General features: G+C 45.6%; 1 protein-coding gene across 2 annotated transcripts in view; it reads right to left on the bottom strand.

Annotated features, from left to right (window-relative positions):
• Window positions 1–22,273, bottom strand: part of EXOC4 (exocyst complex component 4) — a 393,664-nt gene that overhangs the window by 304,991 nt on the left and 66,400 nt on the right. For both annotated transcript variants that reach the window (XM_057425605.1, XM_057425606.1), the window contains exon 7: window positions 21,789–21,966. In XM_057425605.1, the coding sequence (XP_057281588.1) occupies window positions 21,789–21,966 (178 nt within the window). The remainder of the gene's footprint in view (window positions 1–21,788; window positions 21,967–22,273) is intronic.

Raw genomic sequence — 22,273 nt, 5'->3', positions numbered from 1 at the left:
ATTTCTGTTGAGAAGTCAGAGGTAGAACAAGAGCTTTAGAAGTCCTTGGGCTCTCCCCTTGCTTCCTCGACTCCTTTTTTAAAGGGCTGTGTCTAGATTTCTGCCTTTCCACAACCTCCTGAGGTTTTTGAGTGATGTTACTCCCCTTGGACATAGGTAGGGGCTGGATTAGATGACCTCCAGAGGTCCCTTCCAATTCTGTGTTGCTTATGCTATGATGGAGGAGAAGGGAGAACAATGATGATGATCCAGAGTACCTTAGAGGGAGAAAAGATAAAGAGACAGAAGTAAAATGAAATACCACAAGTCCTCTAACCCATCATTTAAATCCATGGGGCTTTTAAATGGGAAACTGGCTGAAACCCACTGGAAAGCCCAGTGAAGTCTTGCTGCAACTCAATCCTTGGTTAGACCTTGACTACAGGAGCCTGTAGTCACTATGCAACAAAGAAAGGGGAGAAAGAAGAAGAAATACATGCACACATTGGCAGAATAAATCAGTGACTTGGGGAAGCACTGTATCTATTCATGTCATAAAACATTATCTGCCTTTCAACTAGTGAATTGTGGAAGAAAGTGATCCCATAATTGCTACACGTTTTGCCTGGGATATGTACCTGAGGCTCCTTTGCATTGCCACTAACAGCATGATGTATTCTTGCACTTCTCTGACAATACACAATGCATTCCTTTTCCTGCTGCTCAGCAGATAGCATGTGAAAAGCCTGCTTCTGTGGCATTGGTTCTCACAGTTCATTCATCTCATGTCCCAGAGAAGCTATGGCTGCCCCATCCCTGGCAGTGTTCAAGGCCAGGTTGGACACAGGGGCTTGGAGCAAGCTGCTCTAGTGGAAGGTGTCCCTGCCCATGGCAGGGGGTTGGAACTGGATGGACTTTCAGGCCCCTTCCAACCCAAACCAGTTTGGGATTCTATGTGCATCACAAAACGTAAGCTCTGTCCAGCACGTCTCCCATGGTGAGGTTGTTCCCAGTACTGATCCTCTTAAGTATCTAAGGTCCTTTCCAACCCAAACCATTCTATGATTCATCAGTCCCTTCATGTCCCAAATAACTCAAGAGATTTCGCTGCAGGTGTCAAAATCTGCTGTCTTTCTACACAGACCTCTTCGAAGACCACTAATAAGCCTGATAGCCACCATGAGGGTCATCAGAGAAACAGCGTTAAGCTGCCAGAATGGAGAGAAAATGATTTCTCACTGGGTGTTGCTTTATGTCTCCAGTCAGTTTTGTAATCAATTAAAACGCAACACCCATCAGAAAAGAAACAACCATGTCAACCACTGGCTACTCTGATGTGTTCAAAGTTGTCTGCCCTTTGAAAGTGCAGAATGAACTATTGAAAACCAAACCAACAAACAACAACCAGAAAAATCCCACTCACAAGAGCTAATTTTCCCCTACAGGTGTAATTTGTGGCATCTTCAATACACGTACATAAGACATTTCTGTTTCTCCTCCAATTGCCAGCTGAAGTCTAAGGAGAGGCTGCCCATCTTACCTGGTAACTCAGTGCTTCATACTTCTTCTTCCTAAAAAAGCCTTCTGACACTTCTATGTCAGAAGCTACAAGCCCCAGTCATAGAATCAGAGAATCACAGAATCAACTGGGTTGGAAAAGCCCTTTAAGCTCATCCAGCCCAACCGTTCCCAGCACTGCCAAGGCCACCACTAACTCATGGCACTGAGGCCTCGTCTCCACGCTGTGTGAACACTTGCAGGGACGGTGACTGCAGCCCTGCCCTGGGCAGCCTGTTCCAATGCCTGAGCACCCTCTGGGGCAGGAATTGTTCCTCAGCTCCATCTAAACCTGCCCTGGTGCAGCTTGAGGCCGTTTCCTCTTGTCCCATCCCTTGTTCCTTGGGAGCAGAGCCCAACCCCTCCTGGCTCCATCCTCCTCTCAGGCAGTTGTAGGGATCCATCAGGTCCCCCCTGAGCCTTCTCTTCTCCACACTGAACCCCTCCAGGTCCCTCAGCCCTTCCCCATCACACTTGTACTCCAGGCCCTGCACCAGCTCCACTGCCCTTCTCTGGCCCCACTCCAGCACCTCAATGCCTCTCTTGCAGTGAGGGGCTCAGAACTGAACACAGGATTCAAGGTGCAGCCTCACCAGTGCCCAGTACAGGGGGAAGACACACTGCTGTGAAACTGAATTCATTTCAAGGCTCCTTCTAAAGCTTTCAGTGCTGCCTCTGTGTCTTTATTATCAGAAGAGAAGAATTTCTGGGTAGCTTCCTTGCCTACACTCTCAAACTAAAGCCTGGTTTCGAAGAAATCCTTTAGCTTTCCCACAATGTTTCCCTTTTTGAACACAATCTTGTACAATTCAACAAAACCGTGGTGTCTTCTGCAGGTGTCTTGCTTTTAACAGTCTAAATTTGCATCAAATACATCTGATCCCTAAACCCCACAACAGTTCATCATCACTTCCCTCCTACTGCCTCCTCTAAAAACGTTTCAGTTTACTGGCTTTCCTAGAGCTTGTAAGTTATTTACACCAAATAAACACACCTCCAACCTTGGCAGCCTGGCTCTGTGTTTGCCACTCGCATCCCTCTTCAAAGGAGCAGGATTCCAACGCTGGACAACTGGAAACGAACAGAGAAGGAAGAGTTCTGCTTCCTTTGCCTGTTGAGGACTTGGTAAGTTCGCTTTTATTTCATCTCCTTTTCTATCCATTTTATTATTTGATACTCAGGCTGCTCCTGGGGCTGTTTAACATAATTATACTGTAGGCACTCGCAGGAGGCAGCTCAAATTGCTCCTTTTGAACCAGCCACGGCACATTACGTCAAACAGCAATCCAAGATTTAACCTAAAAATCACTTCCCTCCTCCTGCGGGCTCTTGAACCGGCCGTTGCAAGAAGCAGTCAAGGACAAGGTGTCCATCAACTCTTTCACTTACCCAACAGGCACATTAGGAATGGAGGGTGGCAGCCACCACTATTTTCCTAAGTGCTGGTCTCTGCTCTTTGTGAATTAAAGAATTCCTCTCCATTTCCACTCCTTAATCCACAAACTACTGAATACACCTCCATTTTCGCAGGGTAGTATTCTGCCCCTACATATATGATCCTTATCCTCTGCATTTTCATGTCACTAGACAGAGGAATGCTTTAAATAAAGGCATGTTCCTCCACCTCCTACTAAAAGTCTGTCTTCCCTGCACAGTCTGCAAACAGCTTTCCAGATTCCCACTGACATTTGTCATTCCGCCACCTTTGCCGAACACGCTCTATCCTTTGGTTTCCTTCCTCGCAAGGGAGCCCAACCACCCCGGTTTTATTTAACTTGGGGTTTTCACTCGCTTTGGCCTCTATTTTTCATTGGCCTGCTTCAGCTTTAATTCCTGTGTAATCCCACCGCAGCGTTGTTGTTGTTTGCCAGCGATTTGCTCCCCGATGGGCACAGTTAGAGCGCAAATATTGACTTCCCCACTCCAGACAAATATTTGACATCTATCACCACCCAGTTTGCAGACGGGTAAGAAAAAAAGACCCTTCTGAATGAGCGCAACAACGAGACGCAGCCACATCATCTCCCATTCTCCCACCTCTGACTGAGGAGCCATCACATGCTTTAGACAGTTTCATTTGTAAAGATAGAGAGGAAATGTTAGAATTCAGTGTTTTCTTTGTCACTGCCCTACTATCTTTAAGATGACACGTTTCTGCATGCTGAAAGGGCCCATTACTCATCTTTTTCTCTAAGAAAAAACCCACACACACTTGTGCTCTCTATAAAATAATATGCAAAAAATACCCTTTACTCAGTGTCCTTAATCTGTCAGGTCACTGAGTTGTCTTAGATAGTATTAGATGCTTCATGCCTTCTTTAGCTGCTACTCACATTCTGTAGCAAGTTCTCTGCAAAATGTTCCAATTTAATCCAACTGACTATGCTCCAAGTGAGCTTTTTAAGCCAAGTACTTCTGAAATGCCTTAAACATCAATGGCATGGATGCTGACTAAACTGTGGGCTCAAAAGGGCTTCCCTTTTGGGGGGGAGAGCCAACTAGTATGGAGAATCTCACTGCATTTAAGAAAAGTAAGACACCAAAAAAGAAGGCCATAAACTTTTTTACCTCTTCCACAAAGTTCTTCCCTTTGAGTACTTACTTTACTTGTTACTACAAGTAAAGATCAACCTGGATGCTTCTCTTCCTATATGAAGGGTTCCTACAAGGATGCTGGAGAGGGACTCTTCATCAGGGACTGCAGTGATAGGACAAGGGGTGATGGGTTCAAACTGAAACAGGGGAAGTTCAGGTTGGAGATAAGGCAGAAGCTCTTCCCTGTGAGGGTGCTGAGGCGCTGGCACAGGGTGCCCAGAGAAGCTGTGGCTGCCCCATCCCTGGCAGTGTTCAAGGCCAGGTTGGACACAGGGGCTTGGAGCAAGCTGCTCTAGTGGAAGGGGTCCCTGCCCATGGCAGGGGGTTGGAACCGGAGGAGCTTTAACGTCCCTTCAACACAAAGCACTCTGGGACTATGTTATTCCATGGAAAAGGTTCTACTGTACTGTATTTTACAGATATTGTCTTCCTCCTGCAAGGTGCTGGGCAGTCTGGCCGTAAGCCAGCAAAGCACTTAAGCGCACATACATGTGAACTATGTGAATGGTCCCAATCACACCCTACATCTAATTGCTTTTCTGGATTAAGGCCAAAGCACTCAGCACACCGTAGATCAAGACCTCACTGACAACACTGATCTCCCCATACATGCAAATCACAGACAAAGAGAAATCTAGCATCCTCCTCAAAGCCTGTTCCCAACTGCTGCTGCATCAGTACAACCACCAGAGAGTAACAGATTCATTTCTAAACTATTAATTCTAACCTAGGAATGAAATGTTAAAACAAGAAGCCATTCAAATTCTGACAGATTATGGCACATGGATTAATCACTTACCTCTGCAACCCAGAACTTGCAGGTCAATATCTGCAAAGAACTCTCCCTCAACCTCAGAACACTCCTTTTCCCTTAAAGTCTGCACAGGAAGATACTTACTGAGCAGACAATGGCTAAACTGACTCCTTTGCCTTTGCTGTTTCAGTAAGTGGTTTGCAGAGGACCCCCAAAATGGAATGTTACACTGAATTCAGCAGAATTCTTCTTCCTAAGCAAAACCAAACCAGCTTTTCATGCTGTGCTGAAAGCAAAGAGGCAGTGATACATGAAGTGACCTTAAAGAATTCACTAACCAAGAACATCATACCTCTTCCTACCAGGTTACCAAAAAGATTTTAAATGGTCCTCTAGATCTTAGGAAACACCAAATCTTCTCTGACCAACTCATTTGCAGTTCTTCAGTACTGTGTGCACAAGAGGAAATCATCACCAGCACAGGAAATCAATAGGAAGTGTTCCAGACGATAATGCAGCAGTAAGGAAGGACCAGAACAGTAAGTTTAGGGAAGATAGGATTGGGGAAATGAAGGAAAGAAGTGAGCTAAACAATACCGAACAACTTCTTAAGGTCCTTTCCAACCCAAACTAGTCTGGGATTCTATCATTCTAAATCCAAAGGCTCCTTTAAAACAAATGCAATGACGTGGGGCCACTTGAAAATGGGAAAGTCAGCTCTGTTTAAGAGGAACTGTAATTTGGAGTTAAGTTCTTCTCTCCAAAGGGATGGTCAGGCTCACATCACTTAATGAACCGTCTTCAAGACTGCAAAAATAAGCTGAGGTTCAGCAAATACTTGGTGGGAATCATTTCGGATTCATTAAGAACACACCAAGTCAGCTTCATTCTGCTGAGCCAGCACATCAGTGCAGTAAACTCTCACAAGCAGGCATGCTGGCCCTCACTTGTAAAGCCATATTAAGCAGGTGCATAAATACCACTACCATCAGGATCTTACTGAGCTGCTGGGACTGATCATATTTTAACATAACTATCACAATGTTGAATTAGGCAAAAAAGGACAACTACAAACTCAATTACATCTATGAAAGTTCTCATTCACCCCAAAACAACCAATCTTTCCCCTTGGATAGGCTAGCCATTGCTTTTTTTATTCCTCCCCTACCGCTACACAGATACAATACCCCCAAACCCCCTGAATTTGGCATTTTGAAGCTCAAAAGAGGCGACAATCCCTGCAACCATGATCGGAGCATCCCAAGGGTCAACTGCAGCTCCTTTAATCCCATGCAGAGCCTTACCAAGCAGACAACGGCATACAAACTGAGCTCCAATTCTGTGTTTTTAAAGGTATTTTAAATACTCTACACACCTTCAAGAAGTTTTATCTTCCCAATATTTTAACTAGGACTGCAGTTAAAAGATAAAGATGTTTTCAGTGTCTGCAATGCATGGATCATAGAATAGTTAGGGTTGGAAAGGACCTTAAGATCATCTAGTTCCCATAGGCAGGGATGGCTCACCCTAGACCATCTCACCCAAGGCCCTGTCCAACCTGGCCTTGACACTGCCAGGGATGGGGCAGCCACAGCTTCTCTGGGCACCTCAGCACCCTCACAGTAAAGAACTTCTTCCTTATCCCCAACCTAAATCTCCCCTGTTTCAGCCTGAACCCACCACCCCTTGTCCTATCACTACAGTCCCTGATGAAGAGCCCCTCTCCAGCATCCTTGCAGCCCCCTTCGGAGACTGGAAGGCTGCTAGGAATGCATGATGACAGGAAAGCTTAGGGTGTGAAAAAGCCCTGTTCAATACAGAAAGGAACTGAAAAGTAGAGAAGTAGAGGAACCCTTCAAAAGATTTTTTTGTCCACAAGATGGCAAATATTTTCCATCATCTTTTGGAAAAAGTTTGCTTCTCCATTCTCATTTCACCGGGGGCGGGTCACCAAATTGGAATTATAATAGTAGTACTATTACATTACCTCTGCATTGAGCTGGAGGAGTTGCAAACAGTACTCTCTCTATATATATGCATCTGATTAAACCATTCAGCACTAAAGAGGCTATTCTGAGAGTAAAAGCACAAAAAACCCACTTACATATCACCCACTCCCTTGTTCTTCCCTTGCCAAACACACACATGCTTGCGTGTAGCTTCAGCAGCCTACCCCATGCTCCACATTATGCCTGTGCAGCAGCCTGGGATGCAGATACAGCAGTTGAGTATTCATGCATTGGGATTACATTGAGCAAGCAGGCTGACCAATACCTGAAACTGCTCTGGAATCTTTGTCCCGGAAAGCAGCTGGGGTCATAGGGGCCATTTGATGCATCTTTACTTTTAGATACTTTGAAAACTGAGCTTGTGTGGGTTTTTAACTCATTAAAGGTACTGCTCTGTCTTCAGTTGAGGCTACAAAAGCCATGTACTAATCTGTTCCGCAGCCAGAAAAAACCCAAACTGATATATTTCCCCTAAACTTACTTCTATTGCTGCACCCTTAAGGTATTACTCACTATAGTATTCTTGTTATCCAGCACTTATCCCTGTAGCATAGACACTGAGATCCAGCTCTGAAAGGCCTGCCACTGGGAGATGTTTAAAGGATCCCCACTCCTTCCGCACATCCTTTCAGAATGAAGCCAAAGTATGTCAGGATCATTAACACAGCACAACATTACACACCCAAAAGAACACATCCCTCATAAATCACACAGTAATCCTACACAGACCATGAAGAGCTATTCTAACATGTGCAGGAAACTGTTCCTCCACCATCAATTAATATGTGAACCTTTAACTTGATCTTTAGGGAGACTGTTAATTACAGAGCTCACAGCAAAGCTAAATGCAACAGAAAAGCATGTTTAACAAAACCTTCAACCTGAACGCTTGGCCTTAAAAAGGTGCTACCAGACAAGACAAGGCTCTTGCTAAACACAGAAGAAAGGTGTAGCACCAGTTCCAGCACACAATGAGCCCACTCAACGCCACAATAAAGACTTCTCAAAAGGCAGAACACATCTTTGTGACCTTGGAGATAAATCTCATAATCTCATTCTCATCTGCACCTGCAGAATCCCTTCACTCGGGTGTTTGATGTTGGGATTTTCATTCCAGTGACTTTGCAGAGAGTGTCAATAACTCTTTAGGTGGACTGTGAGAATGAGGAAATCATTTTGCTTTCCTGGTGTTTGGCTGCATTTAAGCCTGTCGATGCAAGAATTCAGATTAACATCTAGCTAGTTTTCAGAAAGCACAGGAGAGATAAAGTGAAGGGAATACACAGGCGTAGCAAGAGATATGAAACACGAGTAACAAAGAAGGTTTCTCCAACTCAGCCTCTGAAGAATATTAAACCAAAGAACACAATGCTGACAGAATCACTGCTAAGAAAGGAAAGAGGGATTTCGGAATGCAAGGACCAAGTACTAACCTGCTTGATACCACCCGCAACCTCACACAGGCTGCCATTAAGGGAAGCCAGGCTTCTAGACATTGCATCTTCTGATCTACATATTCAGATGCATTAAAGTACCTGTTGCACAGAGATGCAGAGGCTTGATTCCTCCTTCCCAATAACTCTGAATTACTATGATTTGAAAAATCACAAATTAATAATGAGTGTAAGTATAAAGAGAATTGTGGTTCTACTTTAAGTAATAACTAGTTGCTGGTATTGCCAATGCTGTCTTGAACCACACTGTGCATCAAGTTAGTGATAGAATGCTCTGTCCTCCAATAGCACTTCCCACTACAAACCTAAACTGGATGTTCAAATTCAGAACACAATGCAGTTTTCCAGGGCCTTGGCCTATCCCCACACGAAAAGCAGAATAAAAACTTAACCATGCTCCAAAAATTATTTCCACAACTTACTCTCAATACAAATGTCCCATCCCCTGGAATCCTTGCTTTGTTCTGGATTCCTGAGTGTGAATGCAAAGTGCAGGAAGGATGTGGAGCTGCTGAGGTAAATCCACAGGAGGCCACGGAGATGCTGCGAGGGCTGGAGCAGCTCTGCTCTGGAGCCAGGCTGAGAGAGCTGGGCTGGGTCAGCCTGGACAAGAGAAGGCTCCTGAAGGGGAGACCTTAGAGCAGCTCCAGTGCCTGAAGGGGGCTGCAGGAAAGCTGGAGAGGGGCTTGGGACAAGGGCCTGTAGGGACAGGCCAAGGGGAATGGCTTTAACCTGCCAGAGGGGAGACTGAGATGAGCTCTTAGGCAGAAGCTCTTCCCTGTGAGGGTGCTGAGGCTCTGGCACAGGGTGCCCAGAGAAGCTGTGGCTGCCCCATCCCTGGCAGTGTTCAAGGCCAGGTTGGACACAGGGGCTTGGAGCAAGCTGCTCTAGTGGAAGGTGTCCCTGCCTGTGGCAGGGGTTGGAACTGGAGGAGCTTTAAGGTCCCTCCCAATACAAACCATTCTATGATGATCAACCATGAATTTTCTAATTGCCCAAACAGAAGATGTTAAGCACTGAATGGATGCAGGACATGAAAAGAAACCCAGAATATTTTGAAGTGATGCCTCAGAAATATGGCATCTTAAAATTAGTCCCACTGGAAAGAAAACACGTCCTGTACAAAAGGTTATCCAACTGCAATCACAACACAGAAGGAAGCTGAAGCTTCTAGTGTGAAAATGGAGCAAAACTGAAACGCAATCCCTACAATTGCTTGTCTTACACAATACTAAGGAGCTACAAACGACGTCGTTTTAAGAACATACACATACAAACACACACACAAACTACTGCTTTCCATGGCTGGAATTGCAGTAGTTGAACTGTGTTTGATACCCCACTACAGACAAACTGAAGGACATCACTGGCTTTAATCTCTCCTCAAACGCAAGGATCTGTGCATATTAACAGGGAGATAGGAGCATCACTTCCACTGAGAGATTACAGAAGCTTTCAGACCACTCTCCACCTGTCACGTCCACACATCTTTGGTAACGTCTTAATTTGTCCACATTAGGTTCAAGATGTGCTCTAAAGGAACGACACCATTGTGAAATAAGGCAAATTATCACGAGAGGTTAGAGTGAGAGAACAATTCAAAGGCACCATCATTTATCACTCTGGCAGGTAACGGCGCTGGGAAACGCAGCTTTTCTAACCGGGCATGTGATGCGCTGGTTAAACAGCAAGGGAATATAGCACCAAATCACTGTAATAAAGTGAGATCACCCTTTTATTGTGTCCTAGCTCATCGTGTGTAAATCTACCGGTTTATATCGCTGTCCTTTGTGAGTAAAAAGGGAAAGATTCTTGATATTATGCTTAAGGGACCACTCTGATTTATTTATTTACTGACCCGCTGGGAGGTGTAACTGCTTTGCCTTATTCTCCCTATGATATGCAGCATCTTCCAACTGCATAAGCCTAGGAGAAAGAATTAATGACATTATTAACCTTTGTGCAATTGGAATGAATCTACCAAGTGGCAGACAACATTCCTGGTCGCATTTGCATCTTGGGGATGGCACAAGGCCATAGGTCAGCCCCCGACAAAGAGACCAGCACTCTGTCCTCCACCTTTCCATCCCATCTCCTGCTCCAAGCCTCTTCCAAAGGAGGTTCAACACAAGAGATGCGGCCATCAGCAAAGCAGCGCAGCTCCCCTGTCTACTAAAACAGAGGAAAAGTTACACAAAGTGTTATCTTTGTTGGAGGTTCACCTCCACTTTAAAATCACCTTATTATAATGCAAAATTAGATGTGGGATTTTCAAAGGGATCTAAAGTAATTAGCTGCCCCATTCCCACTGGATTGCCACGGGAGCTAGATCCTAAATGCCTTTGGCTCCTTTGCAAAACCACATCCATCACTGAAACACGCAGGATGGCTCAGCAAAAACTACAGGAAAACAAGCAGAGTTGGGCACAGTTTCAGGCTTACTTTTATAGCCCTTTCCAGAGCCCCTCAGCCACTACTACATTGGGAATAGTGGGTACCACCACCAAGTTTTCCACCAGAAAACCTTTGGGAAACAACATTTCACGCACAAACCACGGTAAAAAAGCATTTGGTGACATTACACAGCAGTGCAATGCTAAAAGCAAAAGGCAACACTGCAGTAAATCAAGGCACCAGAACCACATCACTCAAAACCACAGCTCAGCAAACGTCTGTTTTACATTCACCTCTCCTAGAGCTGCCTTTGATGCTTTGTCAAGCAAATGCAAAGCAGAGGGAGTCCAGCTTTTATGACTGGAAAGAATGAATTAACAATGCAACACATTTTATTAGTATTTTAATCAGTTTCCAGCTCACAGCTTCACCCAAAGTACACTCAAATTCACACTTTTCTTAGGCCTTTTCCAGTAAATGAAGACCCCAAAGAGGTTTACAAGGCTTTTTAATTACACACGAAGAGTAGAATGACTGCATATAGGCCACATTTAATTAACTAATTCCCTCATCTCCCCCTTTTCTCAGGTGAAAATGGGTTTCCATGGTTCTGAGCGTGGACACAGTCTTTTCCAGGCATTTGCTTACAAGCAACAACGAACAAGTGGATTCCAGAATAAATAGAGCTGATATTATTGCACATATATTCTGTATTTTGAGAGATACAGGTCTTCCCTGTTATTCAAGTGGGTTGTCAACATAGCAATATTTGAAGTTATGTATATAGGGCTGGGCAGAAGACACATGTTTGAAGAACAGCAGTGTGAGCAGCAGCTCAGGGAGGGGATCCTGCCCCTCTGCTGTGCTCTGGGGTGAACCCCTGCAGTCCTGATCCAGCTCTGGGGCAGCAGCACAAGAGGGACGTGGAGCTGTTGGAGTGAATGCAGAGGAGGCCACAGAGATGCTGCGAGGGCTGGAGCAGCTCTGCTCTGGAGCCAGGCTGAGAGAGCTGGGCTGGGTCAGCCTGGAGAAGAGAAGGCTCCTGAAGGGGAGACCTGAGAGCAGCTCCAGTGCCTAAAGGGGCTGCAGGAAAGCTGGAGAGGGGCTTGGGACAAGGGCCTGGGACAAGGGCCTGTAGGGACAGGCCAAGGGGAATGGCTTTAATCTGCCAGAGGGGAGACTGAGATGAGCTCTTAGGCAGAAGCTCTTCCCTGTGAGGGTGCTGAGGCGCTGGCACAGGGTGCCCAGAGAAGCTGTGGCTGCCCCATCCCTGGCAGTGTTCAAGGCCAGATTGGACACAGGGGCTTGGAGCAAGCTGCTCTAGTGGAAGGTGTCCCTGCCGTGGCAGGGGTTGGAACTGGAGGAGCTTTAAGGTCCCATCCAACACAAACCAGTCTGGGATTCTGTGATTTGTAAGCCTCCAGAGCATATAAAACCAACAAAAAATAAAACCAGATTAACTACATAAAGCAAAATTAAATTATGTTAGCTGAAGATTAGGTGTCATTTTTGTTCAGTTAAACAATGAATGAAATCAGAGCATTTCTAATGGAGAAATAAAAATCAGCCCGTTTCCAAGCCTGTCTGTGTCATATGGGCGCTGTTGAAGCACACCGCATCAGCACTTCCCACCAAGCAAGCAAGACAGAACAGAGGTATGAAGCAGCACTCACATTTTCCATTTCAGCCACCAATGCAGAGAAAGCTGCTTCTCCCAAGTTCATTCCTGACAAGTCAATAGGGATTTTGATTGCTATTTTTTCAGACTGATGTTTGGATGTCACAAAACGCTGACTTACGAGGCCATTACCGGAACACCGCTGAGCAGGAACAGAAGGGTTTGGGGGTGGAGAAGGGTTGTTTGTTCTCAATGAGAGCTGGGAGTTTGTCATTTCCTGCAAAGAACACAGGCTTGGAGCTCTTCAGCCTCTCTCACTCCAAAGATCACCAGTGAATCATCAGCCACTTGCTGGTGGTTTGTACATACACATTTGCGCTATATATATAGACAGAGAATAGTCTCTTGTAACTGAGTGCTTTGGGCAGAACTTGGTGAAAGCTGCTGCGGCAGGAATTGCTTGAGCCACAGAATAAATGTAAAGTAATAAAGGAAAATATCAAAAAGGCCGATTCTGGCCTTAAATACTTTCTTACAATGCCCTTACGAACCACAGTCCAAGCCTTTGTTATCTACAACCAGAGTTGGCACTACCTGTTGAAACACATGTATGGAAACCCAATGACATATAACTAAGAAATCCCTGAAAGCTATCTGCAGCCTTCCTAAATAAAACCACTTCTGAAGGCAGCTGGTCAGTGCAACCACGATAAAGTATAAGATAAACAGAGCATCAAAGCTTGCAGATCACCATTGCAGCCATCTCCCAAGTTTTGTTGGGTGCTTTGTGTATTCATGTTCTATGAGGTGCAGAGCATCCATAGAAACAAAGAAACCTTAAAAACTCTTACTAAAACCAACAAAACCCACACAATATACTCTCTCCTTCTACACTATCAAACGAGGCACACTAGAAGTAACAGAAATACTTACAAACCTTTCTGTATCACTCAAACACTTGGTCCCCCTTGTGTAAAATGCAGAATGGCATCACCCTGGTGAGATCAGATGACAAAGCCACTTTGATGATAGGAAGCACGCTGTGAATACATGTCCCTAAATGTTTTATGTATTCTATTAGTGATACACAACACATTTCCTACTGGTGCCTTTGTGTCCAGAGCTGTGACAGCAACAGCTTCCAAGTGTATGCACACAGACTTGTATTTGCCTTTGCAAGTGATCAGAGAATGGTTTGGGTTGGAAGGGTCCTTCCACTCATTTAGTTCCAACCCCCTGCCACGGACAGGGACACTTTCCACTAGAGCAGGTTGCTCCAGCCTGGCCTTGATAAGGAGCTGCTGTTGTCCCATCTACAGTACAAGATCCTCAGAGATGCATCTCTATAAACACTGCACCTTCTCTTCTTGTTCAGGGCCTACATCAGGGCTGAGAGTGTGCTGGCGATGAAGAGGAAGAAAGAACAAAGACGGGGGCAGAGGTGTGAAAGGGTGCATGTGTGTGACCAGAGGGCAACAAGAGGCAAGAAGCATGGCTGACAGTATGAATGAGACAGAAAAGAAGTAATTAATATCCTTGCAGCCCATTCTGAACATAGAATCATAGAACAGAATCACACAATAGTTACGGTTGGAAAGGACCTTAAGATCATCTAGTTCCAACCCCCCTGCCATAACATAACAGATACAATCATGACACAGTCTATCTTAGCAGGGCTGAGCTTCTAGATGCATGTGGTCTTGGTCCTAGGAGTTCACTGCAAAGAGCTCACCTGCTAAAATGCCTGGCTATGAGCAATAAAACAAGGAAAAGGAGAATGGAAAGAGAATCCTTTTAGAAAGGATTTTGCCAAATGCATTTCTATAGTTTCCTACGTTACAAATGACTCCTGAAAACAGCAGCCACCCCCCAAAACAAAGTTGAGATTTCATCTCAGGGAAGAAAGAAAAAAAAAAAAAGCAAGAGCTGGCAAACTTTAGAGAAAGCAGAAAAAGCTTCCACCTCTCCGTGCTGTAAATGTCACACACGGCAAACACAGCAAGCACGCAGCACGGGAGCGGAAAGGCTTTTAAGCAAAACAGTTTCCAAACATTTCCTTTGGATTCCAGCTAGTCTCTAACATTAGCAGGACTTTGCCTGCGTGAATCCCTCCTGTACTGCGGTCAGATGAGACGTCTTGCCGTGAGGACATGATGAGCATTTGGCCTTTTCCTGTTCACAGTGTTTTTATGATGCTAGTAAGAGTACGACTCGCTGCCTTTAAAGCCAGGCACAGAGGGACTAAGTGTGAATAAGCTCAGCACATCAAAAGAGACATGGGTTTATAGTCCTATAAAACATGTCTACAAATGCTCATGAACTACTTGTAGTTTCCCCTAATTCTGGCTGACAGCAGGAATCAAGTGCTGTGGACACTGATAGTAACCAGAAAAAGAAAAGTACATCAGACCTAACAAAACTACTCAAGAATCTAGGGAAATGGTTAAAGTGAAAGATAATGCACATATAGTGATGGGACAAGAGGGAATGGGTTCAAACTTGAACAGGGAAGGTATAAGGAAAGTATAGGTTAGATATAAGGCAGAAGTTCTTCCCTGTGAGGGTGCTGAGGCGCTGGCACAGGGTGCCCAGAGAAGCTGTGGCTGACCCATCCCTGGCAGTGTTCAAGGCCAGGTTGGACACAGGGGCTTGGAGCAAGCTGCTCTAGTGGAAGGTGGGTTGGAATTGGACGACCTTTAAGGTCCCTTCCAACTAAAACCAGTTTGGGATTAAAAGGATAACCCACCTGAAACGAAGAGCCCTTCAAGTACAGAGCATCTTGAAACTCTACAGCATGGACAGAGGACGGTAACTGTTTCCTTGCACACATTAAATGAGCTAATCTTCTGTAAACTCTCCCAAACACAAGCTCAGTGATCTCTTCTGCAATAACTGCACAAGTGACTGTACACTCTTCAAACAATTCATTTCTGTGCAGGGTTTTTATCTCTTTGAACTTTAGCAGAAGCGCTCGTGTTTATCAAATACAATGGATCAACAGCTTCGGGAAGCAAATGACTCTCAAAACTAAAGCTGTTAATGCAGTATTCATACAAATACCTCCAATGTCACCATGTTAATGTAGCTCAGATCAGGCAACAAGGGCTGCTCCTGGGAAAGGCAACAGAACAACGTTCTATTCAATCTCAGCTCTGGACCCCTCCCAGGTACCTGCTACCAAAGCAACCGAGTTAGTTTTAAACACACCCCAGCCAGACTCATCCAGTTAAAGAGAAGAGAGATTGATTTTGTCCATTTCTACTTCTATTATTTGTTTTAAAAGGACAGCATGCCATTGCTGTTCTCATCCTTTGCCCTTTCAGCCGCGTAACACATCCCAGTGCTACAGAACCTCTCTGTACCAACACATTTTTCACCATTAGCAACACCATTTCACCATCCCCAATTCACAAGTTCAGAACCTCAACATGATCAAACAATTTGTGCTCTCAGCTGAGAACCCCCCCGTGTGCTGGGCTGCATCCCCAGAGCGTGAGCAGCAGCTCAGGGAGGGGATCCTGCCCCTCTGCTGTGCTCTGGGGAGACCCCCCCTGCAGTCCTGATCCAGCTCTGGGGCAGCAGCACAAGAGGGACGTGGAGCTGTTGGAGCGAGTGCAGAGGAGGCCATGGAGATGCTGCGAGGGCTGGAGCAGCTCTGCTCTGGAGCCAGGCTGAGAGAGCTGGGCTGGGTCAGCCTGGAGAAGAGAAGGCTCCTGAAGGGGAGACCTGAGAGCAGCTCCAGTGCCTAAAGGGGCTGCAGGAAAGCTGGAGAGGGGCTTGGGACAAGGGCCTGTAGGGCCAGGCCAGGGGAATGGCTTTAACCTGCCAGAGGGGAGACTGAGATGAGCCTGTGAGGCACAAGTTCTTGGTTTGGACTGGAAGGGATCTTAAAGCTCCTTCAGTTCCAACCCATGCCACAGGCAGGAACACCTTCCACTGGAGCAGCTTGCTCCAAGCCCCTGTGCCCAACCTGGCCTTGAACACTGCCAGGGACGGGGCAGCCACAGCTTCTCTGGGCACCCTGTGCCAGCGCCTCAGCAACCTCACAGGGAAGAACTTCTGCCTTCTTTTCAACCTAAATCTTCCTGTCTTGAGTTTGAATCCATCACCCCTTGTCCCATCACTACAGCATACAGGGCAGTAGAATGCACTCTCCTCCCTTCATGCACTCAAGATTGACTGAAACTACGTTTTTCAATAGCTGCAGACAAATGACTTTCACAACCATCATCCTCATGGCTAAACCAGAGATGAGCATTAACACGACAAACCAGTCATGAGCCCAAAGGCATCAGTTCCACGCACATAAGACCATTTAAAAAGCACAGAAAGACTGTCAGGCACATTATTTTGAGGACAACCTTAAAACTCTTGAATGTCTGAGAAATAACACTAATTTAGGTTCAAAATATTACCTGGTCAACTTCCCCCATGCAACAGCAATTTCATGTATTACTCTGACATTTCAACTTCTATTTATGGCATATTAACACTACCAGCTCTCATCCAAGAACCTTACTTTACAAGTATGAAGCGTGTCACAAATAGTTCATTCATTCTTTAAATGCAAAGGTTCAAAGAGAGATTTGGTCCTCTGTTGCATGACACTTATGGAACTGAAGAGTCAGACAGCATCACGACGGTGGAGAGATTGAGAGCTCATGACTGGACGTCGTTCTTAACCCTGCTCTAACATCACAAGGCGTTTTAGTAAGTGTTTTGCATGGCTCTCATTGCTGTGCTGAGCCACTCAGGGCAAGAGCAAAAACTACATCGTGTTTTGCAGGAGCAGGTACCTTGAGGAGCTGCTCCGCAGAGCGGCCTTGGCAGATGAAAGCAGCGGTTCCCAGGATAAAGCCTTCACTTCCCTGCTTCACGGAGCATTCCCTCTTGCTCCTCTGCCAACCCTACACAGTTCAAGGGCCTGAGGAAGCAGGAAACACAGCCAGAACACCTGGCCACAAATGAGATGAGTGCCAGGAAAATGAGCAGTGCTGCCAGAGCAATGAAAACATCCCAGGCTGCAGGAGAAGAAATGGGATCAGAGCAGAGCTGGCTGAGATCTCCATAAACTGGCATGGAATTGAACCCTCTACACCTTTTCCATTGAGTAACTGAGTACTGAGATTGCTGAACTCCACTCCCTGCTCACCCATTTGCCTAAGGACCATCACTTTCTGCCATCGATTCACTTACAAAACCATAGAGTGGCTCAGCTTACAAGAGCAGAGCAATGAAATGCATCTCCAAGTGCTCAAGCAGCCCTCCTAGAGAAGCATGACATAGGAAACACACTTCAAATTCAACTTTGCTGCAAGATCACTCAAGCTGCTGGCCACCAGACCTGGCTGAGTACTGCAGAATACTCCCATCTCCCTGCTCAAATCCTGCCCTCAAGTGCCATTCCTCTCTGTAAGAAAGGATAAATCACAGCCTCTGGGCAGAGGAGCATCACATGCAAAGAGAAAAGGTTCTCAGTCAACAGTTCCTGGTATCTCCAGCTCTGCAGTAGCAGAACAGTAGTGTGTGGCCAAAGAGAAGGCTATGATTTCTCTTGCTCCAGTTACCTTATGGTTTCAGCAATGTTTAGGCTGCTAAATCACACCAGTTTAGGAAAATACAAACAAGCATTAGGCAGAAGCCCCCAAAATAGGGAAGTTGTAACTGTCAGTGTCTTCACAGCAGAGAGACCAGCAGGCAGCCTGCTGAAGATACATGTCTCACATATATGTGACTTTCTCCACTCGGAAGCAAGAAAACAGATACAGACCACTTAAAAATTGAGATTCATCAACTACAAATACTAACACTACAAAAGGAGAGAAAGTTCCTTCTTGGAGGCAAACAGCAACAGTGCCCAGAGAAGCTGTGGCTGCCCCATCCCTGGCAGTGTTCAAGGCCAGGTTGGACACAGGGGCTTGGAGCAAGCTGCTCTAGTGGAAGGAGTCTCTGCCCGTGGCAGGGGGTTGGGACTGGATGAGCTTTAAGGTCCCTTCCAACCCAAACCAGGTTGGGATTCTATGATATCAAGATATTGAGCACACATGGAGATGCCTTTGCATTTTCTCCAGCAGCAGCAGAAGATGCCATAGCTGACAGGGGGATCATGCTATCACTAGAGAGGTGATGTTTCTGAAGAAGCTGAATGAACACTGGTATCACCGAGCAGGGACAGATGCCTCTCGCTCAGCATGGTACCAAAAGACAGTGCTAAAAAAAGGTGAATGAACTGTTACAGCTTCTGTGCTTTAGGTACCAGCAAGGAAGAACCCTCACACTGACTATGCATGTCCAGAGGCCGTTGGACCCCAACACTAACAGCAGAATAGTCCTTAAAGAGACTTGACCTGGCCTAACCCAGTAAAACAGCACAGAAAGACTGTGCTGCACCTAAAACTTTGTCTTCTTCCAAAGCATGTACAACACTGCCTTTCATACAGCACAGCCTTCAACATTTGGGCTGGAATGGTGCCAGAAAAGCTCCTTATTCCTTCACTGCATTGTCCTGAAGCAGACACTGGTGTCAGAACATTGCTCAGTGCTGTTGTAACACAGTTCTCCCCAACAGAACACTTGGTCCTACAGTAATGAGGCTCTTCAGAAGGATATTCCACCCACAACTCCCCTGAAGAGCTAAATGAGCTCCACACACCAAATGCCACATTAAAATGGAAACAAGTTTCAAGTCTCCTGTTGGTTCGGCAAAACCAGCAGAGGCTGAGCTGGCTCCTGTACAAGTAAATAGCTTCAACCCGGGTTTTCCTCAACAAGGCTGCTCTAACAGTCTGACAAACTGATTTTAGGACTTACTTCTTTTCTAGCACTCCAGTACCCAACTCTAAAAGGTCACTGTCTTCCTCCTGACAGGTTTGGGATCATTCTTCCCTTCTCAGAGGTCAAAACACTCTAAAGATCTGCATGCTCAGCATCGAAGTATTGCACAGCACTGTGCCACTCATCTAAGGCTACACCACAGGGTTGGTGCAGTTCATAGGAAGCATTTTCAAATCCAGCTACAGGAACAGCTCCCACATTTCCCACAAGGAACGCAATTTTCCAGCACATCAGAAATACACTATTATTATTATTATTATTATTATTATTATTATTTATTCCCTGTGAGGGTGCTGAGGCACTGGCACAGGGTGCCCAGAGAAGCTGTGGCTGCCCCATCCCTGGCAGTGTTCAAGGCCAGGTTGGACACAGGGGCTTGGAGCAAGCTGCTCCAGTGGAAGGTGTCCCTGCCTGTGGCAGGGGTTGGAACTGGATGAGCTTTAAGGTCCCTTCCAACATAAACCAGTTTGGGATTCTATGCTTATTACTTCTGTACAGGGCTACAAAAAGATAACCTTGCTGTAACATGTTTCACATGCCGAGATGCACAACGTACCTGTGAACTGCAGGGCGACATCAAGTCGCTCTGACATGACAAATAAACTTCATTCATCAGGATCTGACGGAATTGCACCATTTCCCTGATGCACCTCACCACAAATCCACTTCCCTCCAAGTTTCCATCCTCTACCAGTGCAGGTATGATTTAAATAACACTTTCAAAACTGAGTTTTCTGCTCTCCCTGCTGCAAGCATATGGGTCTCTCAAAAAATTATCCTTAGTAGGAAAAGAAGGATAGAAATAATTTAGCCTTGGGATCAAAGGTTTTCTTACACTGTAAGATAAAAAAGCCCTATTTTAATCCACTGCAATAAAACTAACACACAAAAACCCCACAAAATTTGAAGAAATTGAAGATCTTCTCCTTTCTATGTCAATGTTCGTCTCTCACCTTAAACCTGCAAGAGACTATGGATCTTGAAGTGCTGCATTATAAAAGCTCCTTTGGAAGCTTTTCTGACTCCTTCTGACCCCTGTGCTGTCAGGCCACTAGCAATGAAGCCTGTACAAGTGGGTGGGTGTATCTTTCCTGGCACACAGTTTATAGAAAGCTTGGCCAAGTATTTTCTCCCCAACACAAAAAGCACTTTCACTCTTCTCCATGTGCACATCCACACATGCTTCTACATAGAAGCTTTATCACCATTGGTTTGGAACAGCCATAACTCTCCCAATTTCACCACTCATGAGGACTGAAACCATCACAAAATCTCACTGCTAATGGGGAATTCCCAGCCATGTTATTCTGCCTCACTTTAGGTATGATCTTACTCCCAAAGCTTTGTCCTCCTGGAGCAAAGTCTGCAGAACTCAAAGCTCTTCACGTTTTCCTAGATGTCATGGATGACATTAAGCTGGCTGGAGGTACCACATCCCAAGCCTGTTCCTCGTGTCACCAAGTTTAATCTTTCAAGGATTCGAGGCCAAGCAGCTTCAGTTCTACACCACTCTTCTGTATAGAAAACCCACCGTTAACCTTTGGCTGGACATTCCCCATCAAATGTTTTGCAAAAGCAATGTTGAATGGATGTGAAAATGTTTATAATGGAGAAAACTGCTCAAGGTTTCTTTAATAAAGACAACAACTGTTCTAGAAAGACAAACGAGCAGGTAAGCAGACAGTGGATGTGATCAAAGGCCCATAGCTTACATTTACCATGTCCAAGCAGTACCAAAATTCCCACCATGCACACAGTGGGCTCTATTTGTGTAAGCAAAAACCCTGTGTGCATCACTGCAGGGTCAAACAAGCCTTTAGAGCTAAACAGACCAGAGCCAGACAATGAAAAACTGTGTTAGAGTAGGAGGCAGAGAGCATTTGTCAGGAACAGGCCAGAGGTGGAATGACCATCATAAATCTTGCCACCTCTTGTAAATAAAGCCAGGTTCATTTCTTTGATCTCCTCTATAAGTAGTGGGTGAGGTCTGCATTTGTGTACTATATATATAAAGGCAATTCCCAAATAAATCAATCTCCTAATGTGCACGTGTAGCCTCCCAGCAAGAATGAGAGAAGAGATTATGTGATAGATCCTCTGCTGTTTGTGAGAGTCTCAGATGCTCACGTTGATAGGCATGGTACCAGAATGAAGCCTAAGCAAGGTACAGCTTTAGTACCCTATGCTTTAAACTAAGCATCACAAAGGACTTCCCTGAAAACATGCTGGGAGCAAGTGTCTCAGCTGACTATAACCAAACCATAATGACAAGAGAAGACAAGTGATTAGAGCTGTGGCGCTTCATAAGACAGGTAACACTGAACAAAAATGTCACTGTGTGAAAGCTTCTGATAGATCACTTGGTAGGCAAAAGGGATCAACCTTTCCATACACCATAAGGATGAAGCCCCAGAAATATTTTGCTGATGTTTAAGCTCACTGGAGTTTAACAGTCTGTTAGAAATGTGGCTGCTTACCATAAATCAAGACAAATTCCAACACAGCTGATGCTTGAGTGTGACAGGTATTCTCTGGTATTCTGGTTGTAAAAGCTGTTTCAAAGCTGAAAATGTACCCACCCAAAGGATTCTTACCTGCAACACATCTTGGATCTTCACCCACACATCAACCATGTCATAGAGCTTGATATCACCGTCGTACTGGCTGCAAGGAGAGGCCACTGTTTGCTGAAGGTGCCCAAGCACCACAGAGTGTGCAGCAGCCACAGCATTGAACTTGTCAAAGAGCAGCTCCAGCAGTTCCAGCAGCAACCTGTGAACCATCAAGACAACCAACACTCAGTTTCTAGAAGACACCACAGGGACATGGCTCATGCAGCACATCAGAGAACCAGGCCAGGAGTCAGAACACTGGGACTTGGGACACACCACAAGAGGGACGTGGAGCTGTTGGAGCGAGTGCAGAGGAGGCCACGGAGATGCTGCGAGGGCTGGAGCAGCTCTGCTCTGGAGCCAGGCTGAGAGAGCTGGGCTGGGGCAGCCTGGACAAGAGAAGGCTCCTGAAGGGGAGACCTGAGAGCAGCTCCAGTGCCTGAAGGGGCTGCAGGAAAGCTGGAGAG

Source organism: Pezoporus wallicus, unplaced genomic scaffold (genome assembly GCF_028554395.1).
Source record: "Pezoporus wallicus isolate ANWC-B61680 ecotype Strahan unplaced genomic scaffold, APGP_CSIRO_Pwel_v1 contig_4722, whole genome shotgun sequence".
Taxonomy (NCBI): Eukaryota; Metazoa; Chordata; class Aves; order Psittaciformes; family Psittacidae; genus Pezoporus; species Pezoporus wallicus.
This window is presented reverse-complemented; position numbering and strand designations above follow the sequence as displayed.